The sequence below is a fragment of the Mobula hypostoma genome, chromosome 8 (assembly GCF_963921235.1).
Source record: "Mobula hypostoma chromosome 8, sMobHyp1.1, whole genome shotgun sequence".
In the NCBI taxonomy this organism is placed as follows: Eukaryota; Metazoa; Chordata; class Chondrichthyes; order Myliobatiformes; family Myliobatidae; genus Mobula; species Mobula hypostoma.
The window spans coordinates 47,596,738-47,615,800 of NC_086104.1; the positions used below are offsets into that span (position 1 = coordinate 47,596,738).

The following is a 19,063-nucleotide window of genomic DNA, read 5'->3' on the forward strand; positions in this document are numbered from 1 at the left end:
GTTTTTCAATACTTTTTTGCTGCAAACTTCAGAACTTTTACACCTGAAAAGCAATTTAACAGGGCAGTGGGAGTCTAGAAGTTTCGGGAGATGATGGAGTTGAAAAGCAGGGTGTTTCTATTAAGGTCAACACTGAATAAGGTTTGCTGCATGGTTTGTTTGTGTGTGTGTGTGTGTGTGTGTATGTGTGTGTGTATGTGTGTGTGTGTGTGTGTGTGTGTGTGTTGGGTTGAAGGCAGGAGCAGGAACCGTTACTTCAACTTAGGCTTTAAAGAGAATATGTCCTAAGGTAGCACAAGTGGGTGTTGTGGGGCCTGTCAAAAGCACATTTGCACTTGTTTTCAATGGCTGACATAATCATGGAGGCTGGGACAGTGCAGCGAAAGTGACCCATTCACTTACGATGGGCAACCTGAACTCATCCACTTCAGCTGAAGTTGCTCAACCAAAAGTTTGCTCTGATGCTTGAGGCCCATCTATTCCTCAATCATATTGATATCAGTCATGTTGGAATCCAAAAGTGAGATCAGTAAATGTGCCTAGGCTGCCTCCTCCTCTCACCCTACTTCCTGCTCCTTGTTCTGACCCAGCATTACTCTTAGCATATTTTTCTGTTTGTTTTTTCTTTTGTATATTGTTTAAAACTGTGTTTATTTTATGTAATCCTTATTTCGGCTAGCAGCTTAATATAGGGGGTGATAGCTCCCAGCCCAGCCAAACTTAAGAAATCTCGTTTAGGTGGATGCTGTGCGATGTGTCCCCATTTACAAATCAGTACCACAAATTACCAAACAGTACACAGTATGCGATTAAATGAGCTTTATAATTCTTAATTTGACTATATGGTTAGTAAAGAAACAAAAAGAAAAGGACCCACTCTCATGAAACAGTCTAATGTACAAACGTTGGAGCTCATGGTGCCGTCCATTTGTTCCCGTCGACCTCCAAGCGTAGCCGACCCTCGGACCCTCACTCCGCAGCCTACTTCATCCCATGGTCTACCAACTCTCTCCTTTCGTGTCCTCTCTCTTCATTGCTCCCCAACAAAAGACCGCAAAATCCCTCTCCCAGACCCACAAGAAAGAACAACATCCTGCTCAATGGCTAACATGCCCCATTATCTATAGTCATAACCCAAACATTGCTGCTACTGAGAAAGCATTACCTTAGCCTTAGCAGTGAAACATTACAGAGAGGCCATTACATTTATATTTTCTGTATTATATTTGTAATTAAAAGGGCTTATAGAGGTGGATTTAACCAAAGAGTTTGAAATCAGCAAAAAAAAGTGTTCCACCTGAACATATTCTTACCGGATGATTTTCAGTTCAGTTGATCTTTTAGCTCTTTTGACTTTTTAGAATCCATCTGTAAAAGCAATTTTTGGCATTATGCAGGAATTTGTTAGTTTATCAATGCAGTTCTTTACTGCTACACTCCTGACTCTAATGCAATACTTTAAGGATTTGAATTCATTTATTGATAAGTAATAGTGATTCAATATTTTGGTGTTGTGCAAGTTCACTACAGCCTCCCTAATGGCTTTTCCAGCCATCTTTGGAATCAGGTTTTTATAAAGTTCATGGAATCAAAGTGGTATTTTCTTCATGTTGACTAAAAACTGTTCAGACAACTTTCTAGTGTTTAGAGTGCTGTATAACTCACTCAACCCTGGAACATCTGGACAGCAAAGATGCATACATCAGGGTGCTCTTTATGAACTACAATTCGGCATTAAGCATCATCATCCTCTCAAAACGAATCACTAAGCTTCAAGACTTTGGCCTCAATACCTCCTTGTCCAATGGGATTCTCAATTTTCTCACTTGCAGACCCTGCTGGTTTGGTTTGGCAATAACATCACCACAATTTCCATCAGTACAGGTGTACACAAGGCTGTATGCTCTCCTCACATTATATTTATAACTGTGATGCTTAGGTCTGATCCGATGCCACATTTAGGTTTACTGTTATTGACCAAATCAAAGGTGATGATAAATCAGCATATAGGAGGGAGATTGAAAACCTGATTGAGTGGTACCACAACAACAACCTCTCAGTCAATGTTAACAAGCCCAAGGAGCTGATTATTGACTACAGGAGGAAGAAACCAGAGGTCCACAAGCCAATCCTCGTTGGGGGAAATCAGAGGCAGAGAGGGTCAGCAACTTTAAATTCTTCAGTGTTATAATTTCAGAGGATCTGTCCTGGGCCCAGCGCGTAAGTGCAATTACAAAGGACACACAGCAGTACCTCTACTTCCTTAGAAGTTTGTGAAGATTTAACATGATGTCTAAAACTTTGACAAACTTCTATCGATGTGTGGTGGAAAGTATATTGACTGGTTGCATCCCAACCTGGTATGGAAACATCAATGCCCTTGAATGGAAAATCCTCCAAGAAGTAGTGGATATTGCCCAGTCCATCATGGATAAAGCCCTCCCCACCATTCAGCTCATCTACGTAGAGTGCTTATTGCAGGAAAGCAGCAGCTATCATTAAGGACCCCCACCATCCAGGCCATGTTCTCTCCTCATTGCTGCAGTGGCGTATCTAAGGTATGGCAGGTATGGCACGTGCCCTGGGAGCCACTTGAAGGGGGGGCGCCACTGAGCAGTTTCTGTTGAAGTCAGATAAGTCATCCTCAGATAGTGAAAAAAGAACTTTCTTCAGATGTATGATCTGTCTTTGATTATCATGGGTGAGAAGCACTCGGATGGTCGTATTTCAGAGCATTGTGTAAGAAGACCATGAAATGTTTCTTCACGAAGAAGAAGGAAACTGGAGTTGAAGGACTGGTGTGATATCTTGGCGAGAATACTTCAGTGCATAAAATTCCTTGCGACTCAGAACCTGACTTTGCGAGGATGCGCAGTCACTTCAGTTAGACGATGACTCCGATGTGGGAGATTTCCTTGGCTTACTGAAACCTCTGGCCATCTTTGACCCTGTCATAAAAGAACACCTCACTCATTTGTAAAGTCATCCTGGATCCACGTCTTATCTTTCACCGGGTGTCCAGAACCAATTCATCCACATGATGGCATCCACTGTTCACCAGAGTTTACTGAGAAGCATTCGTAAAGCCAAGTACTATGGTCTCATGTTTGACTCGACTCCTGATCAGGAGTGAACAGATGTCAGAAGTAGTGAGGTATGTGGAAGTTGATTCTGAGAGGAAAACAGTCCGTGTTAGAGAGTCCTTCCTTGGTTTTATCCAGATAAGCCAGAGGGATGCTGAGAGCTTGGTGAAGACATCTTGAAACAGCTAGAGAAGGATGAAATGGAGCTGCAAGATTGTCGGTCACAATGCTATGACAACGCTGCTGTGATGGCTGGACAAAGAAGTGGTGTTCAGCAAAGAGTAAGTGAGAAAAACAACCTGGCAGTGTTTGTGAATTGTGACAATCACTCACTCAACTTGGTGGGTGTCCATGCATCCAAGCAGGATACAATGATGGTCACGTTTTTTGGAACCATCGAAGCTCTCTACATGTTTTTCTCTCGTTCAACACAGCACTGGGAACAACTCAAAAACGCCGTGCCTGTGGTTGTTAAGTCAGAGTCTGAAACCAGGCGGAGTGCAAGGACAGAAGCAATGAAGCCCGTCAACAAGTACCTTGAGGAGATACTTCAAGTTCTCCAGGACTTGATAGACAGTGAAAATGAGACCAGTGAAACAAGAAGTGATGCAAGGCAGCTGTACAACCGCAAGTTGAGTTACGATTTTCTAATTTTGCTCGGATCTTGGAACAAAGATCTCATTTGCATCGATCGTATTCAAAAGAGGCTGCAGGATCCTAGCATGAACTTCCACGATGCTGCCTTGGATATGAAAGCCCTCCGAGATCATTTTTATGATGAAAGAGAAGTGTTGGTCAGTGAGTCACTCGAAGAGGGAGTCGGTCTCTGTCAAGAATGGAATATTGAAGTTGAAAGACGTCAGAGATGAAAGAAATGAATGGCTGATGAGAACTCGAGATACACTGGGTTAACAGCTAAGGAGGAAGAGGAAAGAGTCATGAAGGGAACACTCGACCGTCTTCAGAAAAATGGACGAAAGGTTCTCTTGTTTGCACAACACTGACACCAAGTTTGGGTTCCTTCTCGATGTCGAGGGACTGTGTTACGGCGCCGACAGTAATGACCTAAAGAAGTGCGAAAATTTGGGCGAATTGTACAGCTCTGATGTTGATGGACCGCAGCTGTATGAAGAAATTTTGGATTGCAGAATGTTGCTATCAAGGCAGGTCAACATGAAAATATCAAGACCTGAGCAGCTTCTTGAATTTGTTGTTCAGTATGGAGATGAGAGTTTCTTCCCCAATCTTCGCATTGCTATTCAGATAATGCTAACCATCACAGTTTCCATCGCCAGCTGTGAGAGATCATTCATCAAGTTAAAACTAATATTTTAGAGCCTCCATGGGTCAAGGTAGACTCTGTGATTTTGCTCTGCTGAGTGTAGAAAAAGAAACTGAAAAAACGGACTTTGATCACATCATAAACCAATTTGTATCAGTGAAAGCAAGGAAGATGCAGTTATAATTTTCATGTAGTGCCATAATTTGTTAATTAAAAGATTAACCAGCTTGACTTGTATTTTTGAGCTGGTATTATGGTAAAGTTATCTAAAAGATGGGTGTCAGATGTTTGGACAGGGGTGCAATTTCAGTGCTTGCCATAGGCACTATTTTCCATAGATATGCCCCTGCACTGCTGCTATTAAGAAGAAGTTTTAGAAGCCTCAGGACCCACACACCAGGTTCAGGAACAATTATTACTCCTCAAGCATAAGGCTCTTGAACCAGAGGGGATAACTTCGCTCAACTTCACTCACCCCATCACTGAAATGTTCCCACAACCTATGGACTCACTTTCAAGGACTCTTCATCTCACGTTTTCTATATTTATTGCTTGATTATTTGTTTGTTTCTTTGTTTTCTCTTCTGTACTTACACAGTTTGTAGTCCATTGCGTAGTGGTTGTTTGTCCATCCTGTTGGGTTCGGTCTTTCTATTGTGTTTTTTCAATTTACTGTGTATGCCCACAAGAAAACAAATCTCAGGGTTGTATATGGTGACATGTATCTACTTTGATAAATTTACTTTGTACTTTGAATTTATATCTATAGCATTTTCAAATGCCTTTTATAGGAATTTCCCACAGATTTACAACAATAAAAAGGTTTGGGAAAAGGAACGATGCAAATTTGTCTGTGTTTGATGTCTTGTTGATAAAAATGTTTTATGTGCTAATCTAAGATTTGCTCTTGAACAATGTTTCATGAAGTTATTCCTATAATTGTGTTCTACATGGTAAATACAAAAAGATAACTTTTGCAAGAATTTACGACTGTTTTTAAGGGAAAATAATCAATTGTCTTTCATTTAATATATGGATAACTGGACTTACTTGACTTCCACCTCTTTTTCTGTAAGTTAGCAACTTACTAGGAAAATGTTTATAAGCTGTTTGTCTACCATGTGGGACTTTTTTAAACACAACCATATTAAAAGGGAATTTCATGTAGTCACTCTCCATTCTCATGACTGTGTTGAGTCCATTTTGACCTGCTGCTATTTTACTGTGTTTTCTCATAGACAAACACAGTCATGTTCCCCAACGCCTGTACGGAGACCACCTACATGGAGCAGATCATCTTTGGTATGTTTGCTGTTGCATGTGCAACTTTACACATTGGATCTAGTCTTTGTCTTAAGTTGTTTAATCAGATTTGCAGTAATCTTCGTTGCATCTTCTTTTATAAAGGTGTGATTTTTTTTTAGAATTAAAATAATTCTGTTCTCATTTTTCATTCATGTGTAACAAGAACCTGGGCATTCATTGATTTCCTTTCTTTGTTTTTTGCCGGGACAAGTAATTATAAAGCTGTGTCATACGATTTTATAAAATTCTATAAAAAACATAAATAGTAGAAAGATAAAATTATATTATTTTGTAGTTTGTTTCCTGGACTGTTCTGCCCTGCCCAGAATTCATACATCATTTAGAGGTAAAATAGGGATGTTTTGGTAATTTTATAAATGGAAATCATAACTTTGCCTTGTTATAACATGATGCATTATGTGCTAATAAGATATTGACACCTCAAAATAGTAGAATTAACGAAGTACTAAGTTGTTCATGACCCTATAATTAGTAATCTCTTTAATATTACATCAGTATGTTGTATTAGTACTTCTCTAGTTGTAAATGCCATTTGACTGGCCAGTTAAATTCGTTAATATTTGCACTTGCTGATGCAAATTTTATTTAGAAAAGTGATTCTTATTTTAAACCTTTAAGTTGTAATTGTAGTTAAGTAGTACAGCACAGAAAGGAACCCATTGGCTCACCGGGTCCATGTCAGCCCTTTTTCCCATCTCCTGAACACTTGGGTAAAGGGGTGGGGATAAACCTCCACCAAATGAGGTGTAAGACACTCCTTCTCTTCGCTAACCTGCAGGTCACCCTTGGGAAAGGTGTAGATCCAGCTTAGCCCTCCCCCCTGATCAAGGTCACATGAAGTCATGGGAGCGGGTGAAGGATGGTCACATGAGCAGTTGGTGCCTATCACAAGTCCTGGCTATGTGGCCACTGACATCAGGCAGACAGTCTCTGAAGAGTACTGATAATGGCTGGGGTCACTCATCTTGTAAAGACGCTGCCTAGAAAAAGGCAAAGGAAACCACTTCCGTAGAAAAATCTCATTTGCTCACATTCGATCTGTATTGCTTAGACCTTTCTCACTCCACCCCTGTAGTTTTGGCACATGCTGGGTGTAAACTGTCTTTAATTGGTTATCAGATTCCCATTAAATTTATAGCTAAAGAAATGCATATTAAATTGAATTCTCTGCCTCTTTGCCCTTTTCAATTGCTAACTTTTTTTAAAATAAGCATTCTCAGAATAGGTAACTATGGGGGGAAAATTGCCTACAAGTTTTTCTAAACTTCTGGAACAGTTTTTTTATATATCCAACGAACGAGAATAACCCTTACTAGGCTAATAGCTTAGAACCATTGCCAACCTGTCATCTGAATATTAACGATCCTTCAGGGCGAAGTAGTGAGCTCTGATATTGTAAAATAATGGATTTAATCCTCAGAGACTTTACCAGTAATATAAACACTCATGTTATGATTCTATTGATACTGATGTTACAAGATGTCACTACCAATGCAAAGGTTCTTAAATATAACGAGTGGTTTTCTCCTTTTCATGTATTTCTATTAGTCAAGGCAACAGCCTTTTATACTGCCACCTATGCACGTCCAATATGGAGATTATCCTGAAACAAACACCTCACAAGGTATTCCTCATATTTTGTGTTTTATTATATGAAATGGCAGTGTTTGCTGGAAAGGTGGTTCTATAAATGTGGCTTGTGATACTTACTGTAAATATAACCTATCATTCTAATGTCCAAGCTTCTGCCACGAATCATGACCATTTGTGTGGGGGATCTATGCAGTGTCACTAATGCAGTGCTTAGTGTACACTGTCGTAAGATGAGTGAGAAAAAATGGAAGGAAACTGAATCAACGGGGAAACTGTATCCCCTCAGGTATTACCAACAAGAGAAAGTCTACAGATGCTGGAAATCTAAGCAACACACACAAAATGCTGGAGGAACTCAGCAGATCAGGCAGCATCTATGGAGAAGAGTAGACAGAACTTCATGATGCAGGGTCTCAATCCGAAATGTCGACTGTCTGTTCTTTTCCATAGATGCTGCCTGGCCTGCTGAGTTCCTCCAGCATTTTGTGTGTGTTCCTGTCATCTGGTATTGCTGAGTCTCAGTGAACCTGATAGACAACATATTTGAGTCAGTTTTAATTGCTTAATGAAATTATGAAATGTTGTGTAACTGTATTTCTTAAACTGTATATTCAATCTTTCAGTAAGTCAATTGCGGCAGCAGAAATTAGTGCTCTAATGTGACATGGTTGAGTGTATCAATCTTGTAATTTTGTCACCTTAAGAAACCTCCATTACTTAATAGTTTTAATTTTGCATTCTTTGTTTTATACAGATAGTATTTACCATGGCAATGAGGAAGGGTTCTACTGCAGGTCTCAGAGTAGCTTGGACAGGTGTCCAATGGAATACAATTACATGAATGGAACTGTGCCAAATGGCAGTGTGTATAGCGCGCCTAGTATGAACTCATTAAATCATTCACAAAACTTCATCCAGGCATCTCCCGTATCCTCCAATCTCAGCATTCCTGGAAGTGACATCATGCGTGCAGATTACATACCCAGCCACAGGCACAGTGCTATCATTGTGCCTTCATATAGGCCCACACCTGACTACGAGACTGTAATGAGGCAAATGAAACGTGGCGTCATTCATATGGATTGTCAAAGCCAATCACTGAGGAACCTTAATATTGGAAACACTCATGCGTACAACCAGCCAGAAGCTATGGTTTACAGTCAACCAGAGATCAGAGACCAGTACCCCACTCGCTATGGGTCAAAGCACAGTTACAAAAAACCTGTGCCCACAACTGCCCAACCAAATGCCAACCAACCTGCGCCCAGCAGGACTGCAAACAGTGCAATCTCCCACACAGTAAGCACCCCCGAACTTGCCAATATGCAGTTACAGAATACTCAGAATTCCAGTACCACCCACATGTTGAGAAACCATTTCTGCAGACCACCCCCTCCGTACCCCCGTCCTCGGCCTGCCACCAGTACACCAGACCTTGCCAGTCACCGCCATAAGTATGTGAGTGGCAGCAGTCCGGATTTGGTCAGTCGGCGAGTCCAACTCTTTGTCAAGACGTTCCAAGAGGATAGTTCGCCAGTGGTTCACCAGTCCCTGCAGGAAGTCAGCGAGCCCCTCACAACGGCCAAGCATCATGCAGCCGTTAACAAGCGCCACAGTCTGGAGGTGATCAGCAGCATGGTACGTGGTATGGAGGCCATGGCACTGAAGACTTTAAGTGCTTCTGCCCCTCAGCGGAGGAACACCATGCGTGATCAACGTCGCCATGAGGGTCAGGTGCAGGAGGTTCCACAGCAGCCTCCATACCATCACAAAAAGACGCTGTCAGATGCCACCATGCTCATTCACAGCAGTGAGAGTGAAGATGAAGAAGACACTCCTGATTACGATGTTCAGATTCCGGCATTTAATGACACAATGGGCTACAGAGCACAGCTGCAGGCAGCGTTGGCGAAAATACCAAACAAGCCCCCTCCTGAATATCCAGGAAACAAAAAGAGTGTAAGCAATGGTGCCTTGAGGCACCAAGAAGATAAAAGTGCAGAACGCATTGTCAGGACCAAATTGCCCGGTCCTGAACTTGATACTTTCACAAGAAATGAACAGTTGATGCTCAATGGGTCGTCACTTGGGCCGTCTATTTCAGAGCCTGACCTGACTAGCGTGAAAGAGCGTGTCAAAAAGGAACCTGTCAAAGAAAGACCCGTGTCTGAACTTTTTTCTACTGAAGACAGTATTGTGGAAAGGGAAATCATGTTGAGGGTAATCTTGTTTTTCTTTTTAGGTTTCATTGAAACCAATTTACTCAGTGAAAATGCTAACATATAAACTGCATGCTTGAACTTATGCACAGTCAGTTGTGCTGTGAATCATAATTGCATTGCTAAAGAAATTATTCTTTAAAAATTTGGCAAACAAAATTATTATTAAAATCAAATTTTAGGTATCAACAGCAATATAAGCACAGGGCAGTCAAGTTATAATTCTTTAAAAAATTTGCAATCCATAGTTTAACTTATGAGAATGGAATCTACATTCATTCCAGTCCAGTGACAGTTGCAGTTTTGGGCTTGAAAGTAGTTTTTCTCTTTGTCCTCGTTGATTTCAGTTAATATTCATTGCAAATGTTCATTTATTTAGCTCAAATACTTATTCCATTAAGATGCAGCAGGCGATATCAGATTCAGAACCTGTGCAGTTGCAGTTCCTGATTATTTCATTTAAATTGTTGAGAGAGCATATCAATGTCTAATTTTCTGATTTTTATCAAACATTGTGAGAAGCCATGAAGACATATGAACAGGATTAGGCCATTTGGCCCATTCAGTCTGCTCCACCATTCCATCATGGCTGATTTATTATCCCTCTCAACCCCATTCTCCGCCCTTCTCCCCGTAAACTTTGACACCCTGATTAATCAATAACTTATCAACCCCCACCTTAAATATACCCAATGACTTGGCTTGTATAGCCACCTATGGCATTGAATTCCACTGATTCACCATCCTCCAGCTAAAGAAATTTTTCCTGCTCTCTGTTTTGAATAGGCGTCCTGAGGATGTGCCCTCTGGTCCTAGATTCCTCCACTATAGGAAACATCCTGTCTGCATCCACTCTATCTAGACCCTTCAATATTCAAAAGGTTTCAATGAAATCCTTCACCATTCTTCTAAACTCCAGAGAGTACAGGCCTAGAGCCATCAACTGCTCCTCGTATGTTAATCCGTTCAGTTCTGGGATCATTCTCGTGAATGTCCTCGGGCCATCCTGCAATGCCAACATGTCATTCTTAGATAAGGAGCCCAAAACTGCTCACAGTACACCAAGTATGGTCTGACCAACACCTTATAAAGCCTCAGCATTACATCTTTGCTTCTGTCTTCGAGTCCTCGTGAAATGAATGCTAACGTTGCATTTGGCATCCTTACCACTGACTCAGGTTAACCTCTAGAGAATCCTGCATGAGGACTCCAAAGTCCCTTTGCACCTCTGATTTTTGAATTTTCCCCCTATTTAGAAAATAGTTCACACCTGTATGCCTTACACCAATGTTCATGACCATACACTTCACTACTCTGAATTCCATCGGCCACTTCTTTGCTCATTCTCCCAATGTGTCTTAAGTTCTTCTGCTTCCTCAACACTATCTATCCTTCTTTATATCTTACACAAACTTGGCCAGAAAGCCATCAATTCCTTCATCCAATTTACTGACATATAACGTGAAAGGAAGTGGTCCCAACATTGACTCTTATGGAGCACCACTAGTCACTGGCAACCAACCAGAAAAGGCTCCCTTTATTCCCACTCTGTGCCTCCTGCCAATCAGCCAGTGCTCTACCTATGTTAATATCCTTTCTGTAATATCAGGGGCTCTTATCTTGTTAAGCACCCTCATGTGCAGTACTTTGTCAAAGCCCTTCTGAAAATCCAACTAAACAACATCCTGCCTGTTATTTCCTCAAAGAATTCCAACAGATTTGTCAGACGAAATTTCCCCTCAAAGGGACCATGTGCTGACTTTGGCCTATTTTGTCATGTGCCTTCAAGTATCCCCAAACCGCATCCTTAATAGACTCCAACATCTTTTCAACCACTGAAGTCAGGCTCACTGGCCTGTATTTCCTTTCTTCTGCCTTCCTCCCTTCTGAAAGTGTGGAGTGATATTTACAATTTTCCAGGTAAAATTGTAAGAAGGTAAGATATCAGCCAAATGTTTCTATTTAAAATTAAGCTCCAATGATGTAAGTGGGTCTTTCTCTGTCCCAAGAATTTAGAAAAGCAGAAATTGGCAGCAGCAGAAGCTCAGAAGATAGGACCACTCAAGTGGGCTGCCCTGAATGGCCTGTCGATGGCCAGAGTTCCAGTGCTCGAGGACAGCCAAGATGACACTTCAAGGGTTCTGATGGATGAAAGGGTGAGCAATGTTGGAAGCATTCTGTAATATATAGTGTGTGTACACCTCCCTGTGATGCTATTTGTTTTGTTCAAATCATCTGATAATTCATTGACTCAAAGGTGGACTTCATGTTACCTAACAGGATTTTTAAAAAATTATACAGCATAATCATAAACATTAACATGGAAATCAACTTGCTGAACTTGAGGGAGTTCACAATAACAACATTTCAGCAGTGTGGAATATCGCATATTAACAGCATTAAAAATAAATAGAAGAAAACTTTGGACTTGTCAGTAACTTTTATTTTAAGGTGACAATTGCAAAGAGATGGTTGGAACAACATTGCTGATATAAACGGCATGTAAATTGGTTGTTTCAAATAGCCTGTTTCCATTTTGTAACTTTTGCTTGTCCATGTAAAATAACAGATAATTGATAGAAAGGCAATCCAATTGCTATAATCGCTCTTCCGTATTTTACACACAATGTGAAGCTTTAAATAAGATCACTGCTTTGTAATCATCCCTGTTGCTTACTGTACAAATAGTACACTTTCTGCATTAACTAATGATCCACAGAATTAAATTTTAAAATTATGTTTTTAGGAAATACATACAAATTAATGACTACTACTGTGTTCCATGATAAATATTCAGTCTACTAAATGATATGAATGCAGGTGTTCCCTACAAGAGTAACTGTGGGCAATTTTTCATGAAGGAGTTAGTCACGCATGTTCAATTTTAGTAATGTTGTTGCTGCCGATGATGATGATTATCAATTTTCTTTCATTGAGGATTGTAGAGCAATTTTCTCTCATGTAGTCCTGATGAGCTTTTACTTGGTGATGTTTAAAAACAAATCGGTATGGGTGATGATTTCTAATTTCCTGCAGTAATATGTTGACATTTCTGCAGCTTGAGTGTAGCTTCTATTCATGGTATCAGCACTTGCTTTGGTTTTTTTAGATAGATAGGAGCACACATTGTATAAGTACTATATATTACTGTCTTTCATTCTCATTCTGAGAGTCATTGCCTTGAAATTCTCCAGATTGATCCTTCCTTGCTTAGCAATATTTCGGGGATCTTTCCTTTTGAGCAGGCCGTTGATAACCTAGCTCTCTCCCCGCTGATAATTCATTACACTGCACTTGGTCCTCCAGGCCGAACACACTGCTTACTCACCACCTGGGCTTCAAGAATGCATCTGTTTAGCCTTTGCCACCAATGTGGCATGAACCCCTTCCACTGTCGGGTCAACCCAAGTACCATTCTGCCCAGTGGCCTGTTTGAAGGGGCTGGGATGAATAGTAAGTACACTCAGCACTGAGCTGAAGGGCTTGGGTTTGTACAATGGGTAGAACAGTGGGGCCCAGCAGCACCTGCTCCACCTATTGACAGACTGCATGGATCGATGTGATGGTCACTGCTGGCTCCCTTCCTAGTTTGGCTGCCCAGCTTTCCTCAGTCATAGATTTGCTTATTAATGGAGAAGCAAACAGGGAGAGGAGGAGGCAGCAAGCTTCAGCAACAAGAAGTGAGTGATAAGAGAGACCAGAGAGTTCAGGCAAGCTGTCATCACAAAGGTCAGCTACTGCCAGCTCTAACGATAGTCACAGCCACGGTACTGGCAAGGGTGAGATCCTAAGTCCTACCGAACACCAGGCCACACAGACAGCACCTCCGCACTAATCTAAAAGGCAAGGTTTTACTGGACTTGTGTCAGTTTTCTAGCACAACAGCACAAAACAACAGAGAGAAGTGGGATTCCTGCCAGCTTCCAAACATAGCAGCTCTTTCAGTAATATACCTGTCGACGTATAATGCTATAGAGATCTCTTCATATACCTACTAATGCATCGTGTGTGCTAAGCAGGGCACAATTTTATTTCTATTTTCAGTCCTGATTTTTTTTTAATTCTGGAAGTTTCATTCAAGGTTAAAACATAAGAAATCACAGAATGAAAAAAATAATATTTTACTCTGGTCAGACAACAGTTCACAACATATATTTAATGCTACAATCAGCATTATCAATTCAAACCAAATTACATATCTTTGTTATTGACCATTAACAGAAAGAACTTGAATTTAGGTTTGCCTATTCATAATTACATTTTTAATCTGTAATTCTGTTTTTGTTTATATTTATATTATCGGGAGCGTAGAATAATGAGGGGAGATCTTAGAGCTATAAAAATTATGAGAGGTATAGATAAGGTAAATATAAACAGGGTATTTCCTCTGAGGTTAGGTGTAGGTCAGATTAGAATTAGAAGTCATAGGTTTAGGGTGAAAGGTGAAATATTTAAAGGGAATCTGAAGGGGAAATTCTCCACTCAAGAGGGTGATGCCAGTGCAATTGGTGGATGCAAGTTCGACTGCAATGTTTAAGAGAAGTTTGGATAGGTACATAGATGAGAGAGGTATAGAGAGCTGTCTCCCAGGTGCAGGTAGATGGGACGAGGCAAAAGACCAGGTCTGCACGGACTAGGTAGGTCAAAGAACTTGTTTTTTATGCTATATTGCTCTGACTGTAGAATTTTTAAAAATGATTGCCTAACATAATACTTCAACTCTGAGGCCTTTAACCTCTCTGTGCTCTGCCTCTGAGACACTTTGCCACTCTTCCAGCAAACCATACATCTAGGATGATCCATATCTATCTTTTGCATTCCCCCCTCTTTTTGTTACCTATATGTTAGGTCAGTCGTGCATATGTATATCTGCTTTGATAGGTAAATTGATGACAATTTAAAATCTCCCTTAACTCCTTTATCATCTTTCCATTATTCAGGACTTTGGCCGATATTAAGTTTGTGATTAGACTTTATGTGGACATTACACAGTAACACCAGTATGCTAGTCCCTAAGCCTTACTCTGGCTGCCTATTAACTCACCTGGACGATGTCCTGTTAACTACAGATTCACTGTTTTGTTTGTTCCTGAGCTCAGCATCAGTCAGCAATTAAGCCATTATCATTATTTCAAATCAGAGTACTGTCTGCCTCTGTCTTTGAACTCTGTGGAAATCCTAAACCTCTTTATTTCCTCCAGATTATTCCTTTCACCTGTTCCTAATCTCAATCTTTTACCAACATCAACTACAAAAATTCCAAAATTGACGTTTGCACATTAATTCCTGACCCTTGATCAACTTTACTCTCACCAGTTTTCATTAGCTGCACACTGCGCAAGATACTTACCTTAAAATAGTTGTCATCTCCATATTTCTCCCACATATCTTTAGTCAATCTGGTTCTACTTTGCTCTGCATCTCCCTTCCATTTTCTCTAGCTAATACCTTTGGACAGTTAGTGCATCTAAACACTGAGAAACTTCATTCAACATTCTCTTGTAACTTTTTTCTTATGTTCCACAATCTATCTCACTATGTAGTTACCACCTTTTCTGCTACCATAAAAATGCTTGTTACCTATGTAGAGTGTTTCTCTCTGCACTGGAAGTGAACTTGACTTAAACAAAAAATGGAGGATGTGATGAGGAGATGTGGTAATATTGCTCAACAATATGGTCACTTTATGTCAGTGCAGCAAACTGGATTCAGTTCAGAGCCCCAACACCATTGTGCATTACACTTGTGTCATTTGTAGAATCAAATTATTGATAAGATTTCAGTTTCAGGCACCAATATCAATGTTATTGAAAGTGGACACTTTAATGTGCCAAATGTAGCAGAGCTTAGAGTGTGAGCCGTGACAAAATATATTGAAAGCTTCCTTATTCAGATGGCCTTACATTGGATAACTTGTAATTAGGTGGTAAAAAAAATTCTTGCTTTATTCTGAGAAATGCATTCCTATTTCTGTACTGAACACTGTGTTTAACAAACAAGAGTTATAGCTATGGTAATGTTACAAAACGCCAGGCATTTTCATTCTTTGCCCAGTGAACTCTATCACATCTAGCCGCGTGTGGCTGTGCTTTCACTCTGGATATTTGATGACTTCTCACATTACCATCTCTTAAACAGTATTGTGCAGAACAAGACTGTCCTTCTGTATATGTTTTAAACTATTAATTATGCAGAAAGTAAGGATAAAGTGAACAGCAAATTCCTAGCTTGTTAACTAAACAAAAAAGGAGGAGCTTAGTTTACAAGTACATTCAGATTTATTTGATTTCTCGAACTTCGGTAATGCCTCCCCTCCACTCCTTCACCATTCCCCATCCCCTTTTCCTGCTCTCACCTTATCTCCTTGCCTGCCCATCACCTCCCTCTGGTTCTCCTCCACCCCCTTTCCTTTTTCCTATGGCCTTCTTTCCTCTCCTATCAGATGCCTCCTTCTCCAGCCCTGTATATCTTTCACCAATCAACTTCCCAGCTCTTTACTTCACACTACCCCCCACCCCCAAATCCCGGTTACACCTATCACTTTGTGGTTCTCTCTCCCCTCCCCCACCTTCCAACTCTACTCATCTTTCTTTTTCTCCAGTCCTACCGAAGGGTCTCGGCCCGAAACGTCAGCTGTACTTCTTTCTATAGATGCTGTCTGGCCTGCTGAGTTCCTCCAGCATCTGCAGATTTTCTGTTGGTTGTGTTCAGATTTATTAAGCTGGACGAGAAAAATATAAGTTGGGTTTCTTTTTCACGGGGCTGTAGAATGGATGAAAATGGTGAATTTGAGATTGAGCCATCACAAGACTTAAGTAATTACTCATCATCTTCTTGAGTGAAACGGGCATTCTGAGAGTGTTAGGTCGTGACACCAAACCTCGATCCGCCCATCTTCAGAGCCCCGAGATCTTAGGCTTCCGAACACGATCGAGATTCTCAGGCTAAACCCTTGGCATGTCGAATAGCGGCCAGTTGTGGAACCCCGAGAACGGGTCCCATTCCCGCAAGGAACTTAAGTCAGCGTGTAACTTCAGGTCAGGGTCTTCAAAAGAACCCTGAAAGGGAAAAATAAAGGTATTAAAGGTGGAAGTAGAGCGGTTTCTGAAGATGCAAGTAAAGGAGTTGCCATTAGGTGCCATCATCCTCCTAAGCTCCGCCTCTGTTGTCTTATGAAGAAAGGTTGATGAGCTAGGGCTTTTCTCTATAGAGCAAAGGAGGGTGAGAGGTGATTTTATTGAGGTGCATAAGATGATAAGAAGCAAAGATAGAGTATATGGTTAGCATCTTTTTTTCAGGGGGGCAGTGGCTAATATGAGAGCTGATAACAGTCTACCATACAACAAAGTCCATATATACAAAAATGGTCTGAAAGAAACAAGACATATAATGAAAGCCAATTACAGGAGGATAATTCTTCAAGAAATATGCAGGGGTGCCTTTATACAAAGTCTATGCATTAAAGCTATGTTATTATAAAATGATTTGCAATGGTAAGGTTGGTATTCGGAGAATTGTCCAATTGGATTTACTCCGACTGCAGAGTCTAAAGTATTAGTATGGCCTAACAATCTCAGTAAACATATGATATTGACCTTTGTCACTGGAATTTTTTTAAAGGAGCTTTTGTGCTGAAATTACAGTAATGATTGAAAGTAATAAAGGCCTTGGCTAAACAGAGTTCTGGTCTATGATCTAAAGAGATAGTTAGATTCCCATCGTGGCAACTGAGGAATTTATTTAAATGACTCCTTTTATTTAAAAAAAGGATTGGTACCATGAATATACAGGATTGTCATGAAACCCAGCCCAAAAAGAAATTATGGAAATCATTCTGGCTCAGCAGTCCCGGCAACATCTGTGGAAAGAGAAATTTTAAATATTTCAGGTTAATTACCCTTCTTCAGAGCCTTTTCTTAAAACCTGTCTGGTTCTCTACTGTCTGCCCTCCATGCCTGTTCTGAACTACAAGTAGTTCTCATTAACCAAAGTGCTTGATTCATTCTTCCTCCTTAGTTCAAGGGGCAATCAGAGACAGTTATTGCTGGCTTTGCCAGCGGTGTCCATATCCCTTGAACAAATAAAAAAAGTAATCGAATAAACCTGTTAAATGCACCACCTGGTGGTTCTTAGTGTAAATTTTACCATGACACGAGACCAACAGTCATTTTATTCTTGATCGTACCTGAATATGTTGATGAATTCCCTTTTTTAAAAAAAGAATGCAATGCTTATTCAACTTAATCTGGAGTAAGTATAACAATATATACAAAGACTTGGAGATGTATTTTAATTGAACTAAACTGGAAAAGGCAATTGATCCCACCAGACATATCTTGGCCTTCCCTCTCCTCCCAATAATCTGAAGTTTCCTTGTGAGCTACTCGTATGCACGCCCATCTCCAACAAACTCTTCCCTTCTCACCCTGTTACTTGCCACTATAATTATCCATCCCACTTGCACTCTGATCTGTCTGTCTGTGGTCTCTGGCACAGATATGAAACAGCCTAATATAAAGGCAAGGAATAGCACCTCAGTTTTTGTCTGGCCCAGGTTGAAATTCTACAACTTCAGCTTACTAGTTTTCCTGAAGGACTGCCTGGTTTAACTGTGATTCTGCTTTTCTTTCTTTACTAGCAGTGTCTAACTTGTTGGGTACTTCCCACAATTCTACACAAGCAAGAGAAAATCTGCAGATGCTAGAAATTCGAGCGACACATGCAAAATGCTGGAGCAACTCAGCAGGCTAGGCAGCATCTATGGAAAAGAGTATAATTGACATTTTGGGCCAAGATCCTTCACCAGGACTGGGAAAAAAAGGATGGGGGATCAGAGTAAGAAGGCAGGGGAGGGCAGGAAGAATCACAAAGTGATAGGTGAAACTGGGAGAGGAAGGAGAGTGAAGCAAAGAGCTGGGAAGTTGATTGGTGAAAGAGATCATCATCAGTGATTACTCGTAGTTGACTATGATTCATCTCCTGGTGGTTGATCTGGTCACTTGTGGGTCTTGAGATGACTGAAGAGGCTGATGGGTGATCCACAAGTCCTATTGCAGTGTTGGCAGGTGTAGGTCATTGAAGTGGTTGTGGATGTAGCTGGTTGGGTCTTTCCCAGTCTCTCCTTATGTTGAAGCCGCTTAGTCTCAGCAGCACGGTGGAGGTATTCTTCGAGCTGTGCAGTCCCCTCATAAACAGCCCTTCTCCAGCTTTCCCTATACTGTGCTAATTTCTCCCACCCATTCGGGTTGGTGTGGCACTTCCTCAAGTGGGTCTTGATACTGTTTTTGAACTGCTTTTTCTGCCCTCCAGGAGTGCACTTTACATCCTTAAGTTGGCTGAACAGGAGTTGTTTAGGGAGGCAGGAGTCAGGCAACAGATGATGTGGCTGGCCCATCACAATTGGTGTTGAGATACAGGGCTGGAGAAGGGGAGATGTGATGCGAGAAGACAAGGCCATGAAAAAAAGAGGGAGGGGCACCAGAGGGAGGGAGGTGAATGGCTGGTAAGGAGACAAGGTGAGAGGGAAATAGGAATGGGGAATGGTGAACTGGGGGTACCAA

At 40.9% G+C, this 19,063-nt stretch overlaps 1 protein-coding gene across 4 annotated transcripts in view; it reads left to right on the top strand.

Moving 5' to 3' along the window:
- LOC134350514 (tyrosine-protein phosphatase non-receptor type 14-like) overlaps positions 1 to 19,063 on the top strand; it is a 263,210-nt gene that overhangs the window by 230,335 nt on the left and 13,812 nt on the right. For all 4 annotated transcript variants that reach the window (XM_063055788.1, XM_063055789.1, XM_063055787.1 and 1 more), the window contains 4 exons: positions 5,604 to 5,667; positions 7,240 to 7,315; positions 8,039 to 9,504; positions 11,513 to 11,659. In XM_063055788.1, the coding sequence (XP_062911858.1) occupies positions 5,604 to 5,667; positions 7,240 to 7,315; positions 8,039 to 9,504; positions 11,513 to 11,659 (1,753 nt within the window). The remainder of the gene's footprint in view (positions 1 to 5,603; positions 5,668 to 7,239; positions 7,316 to 8,038; positions 9,505 to 11,512; positions 11,660 to 19,063) is intronic.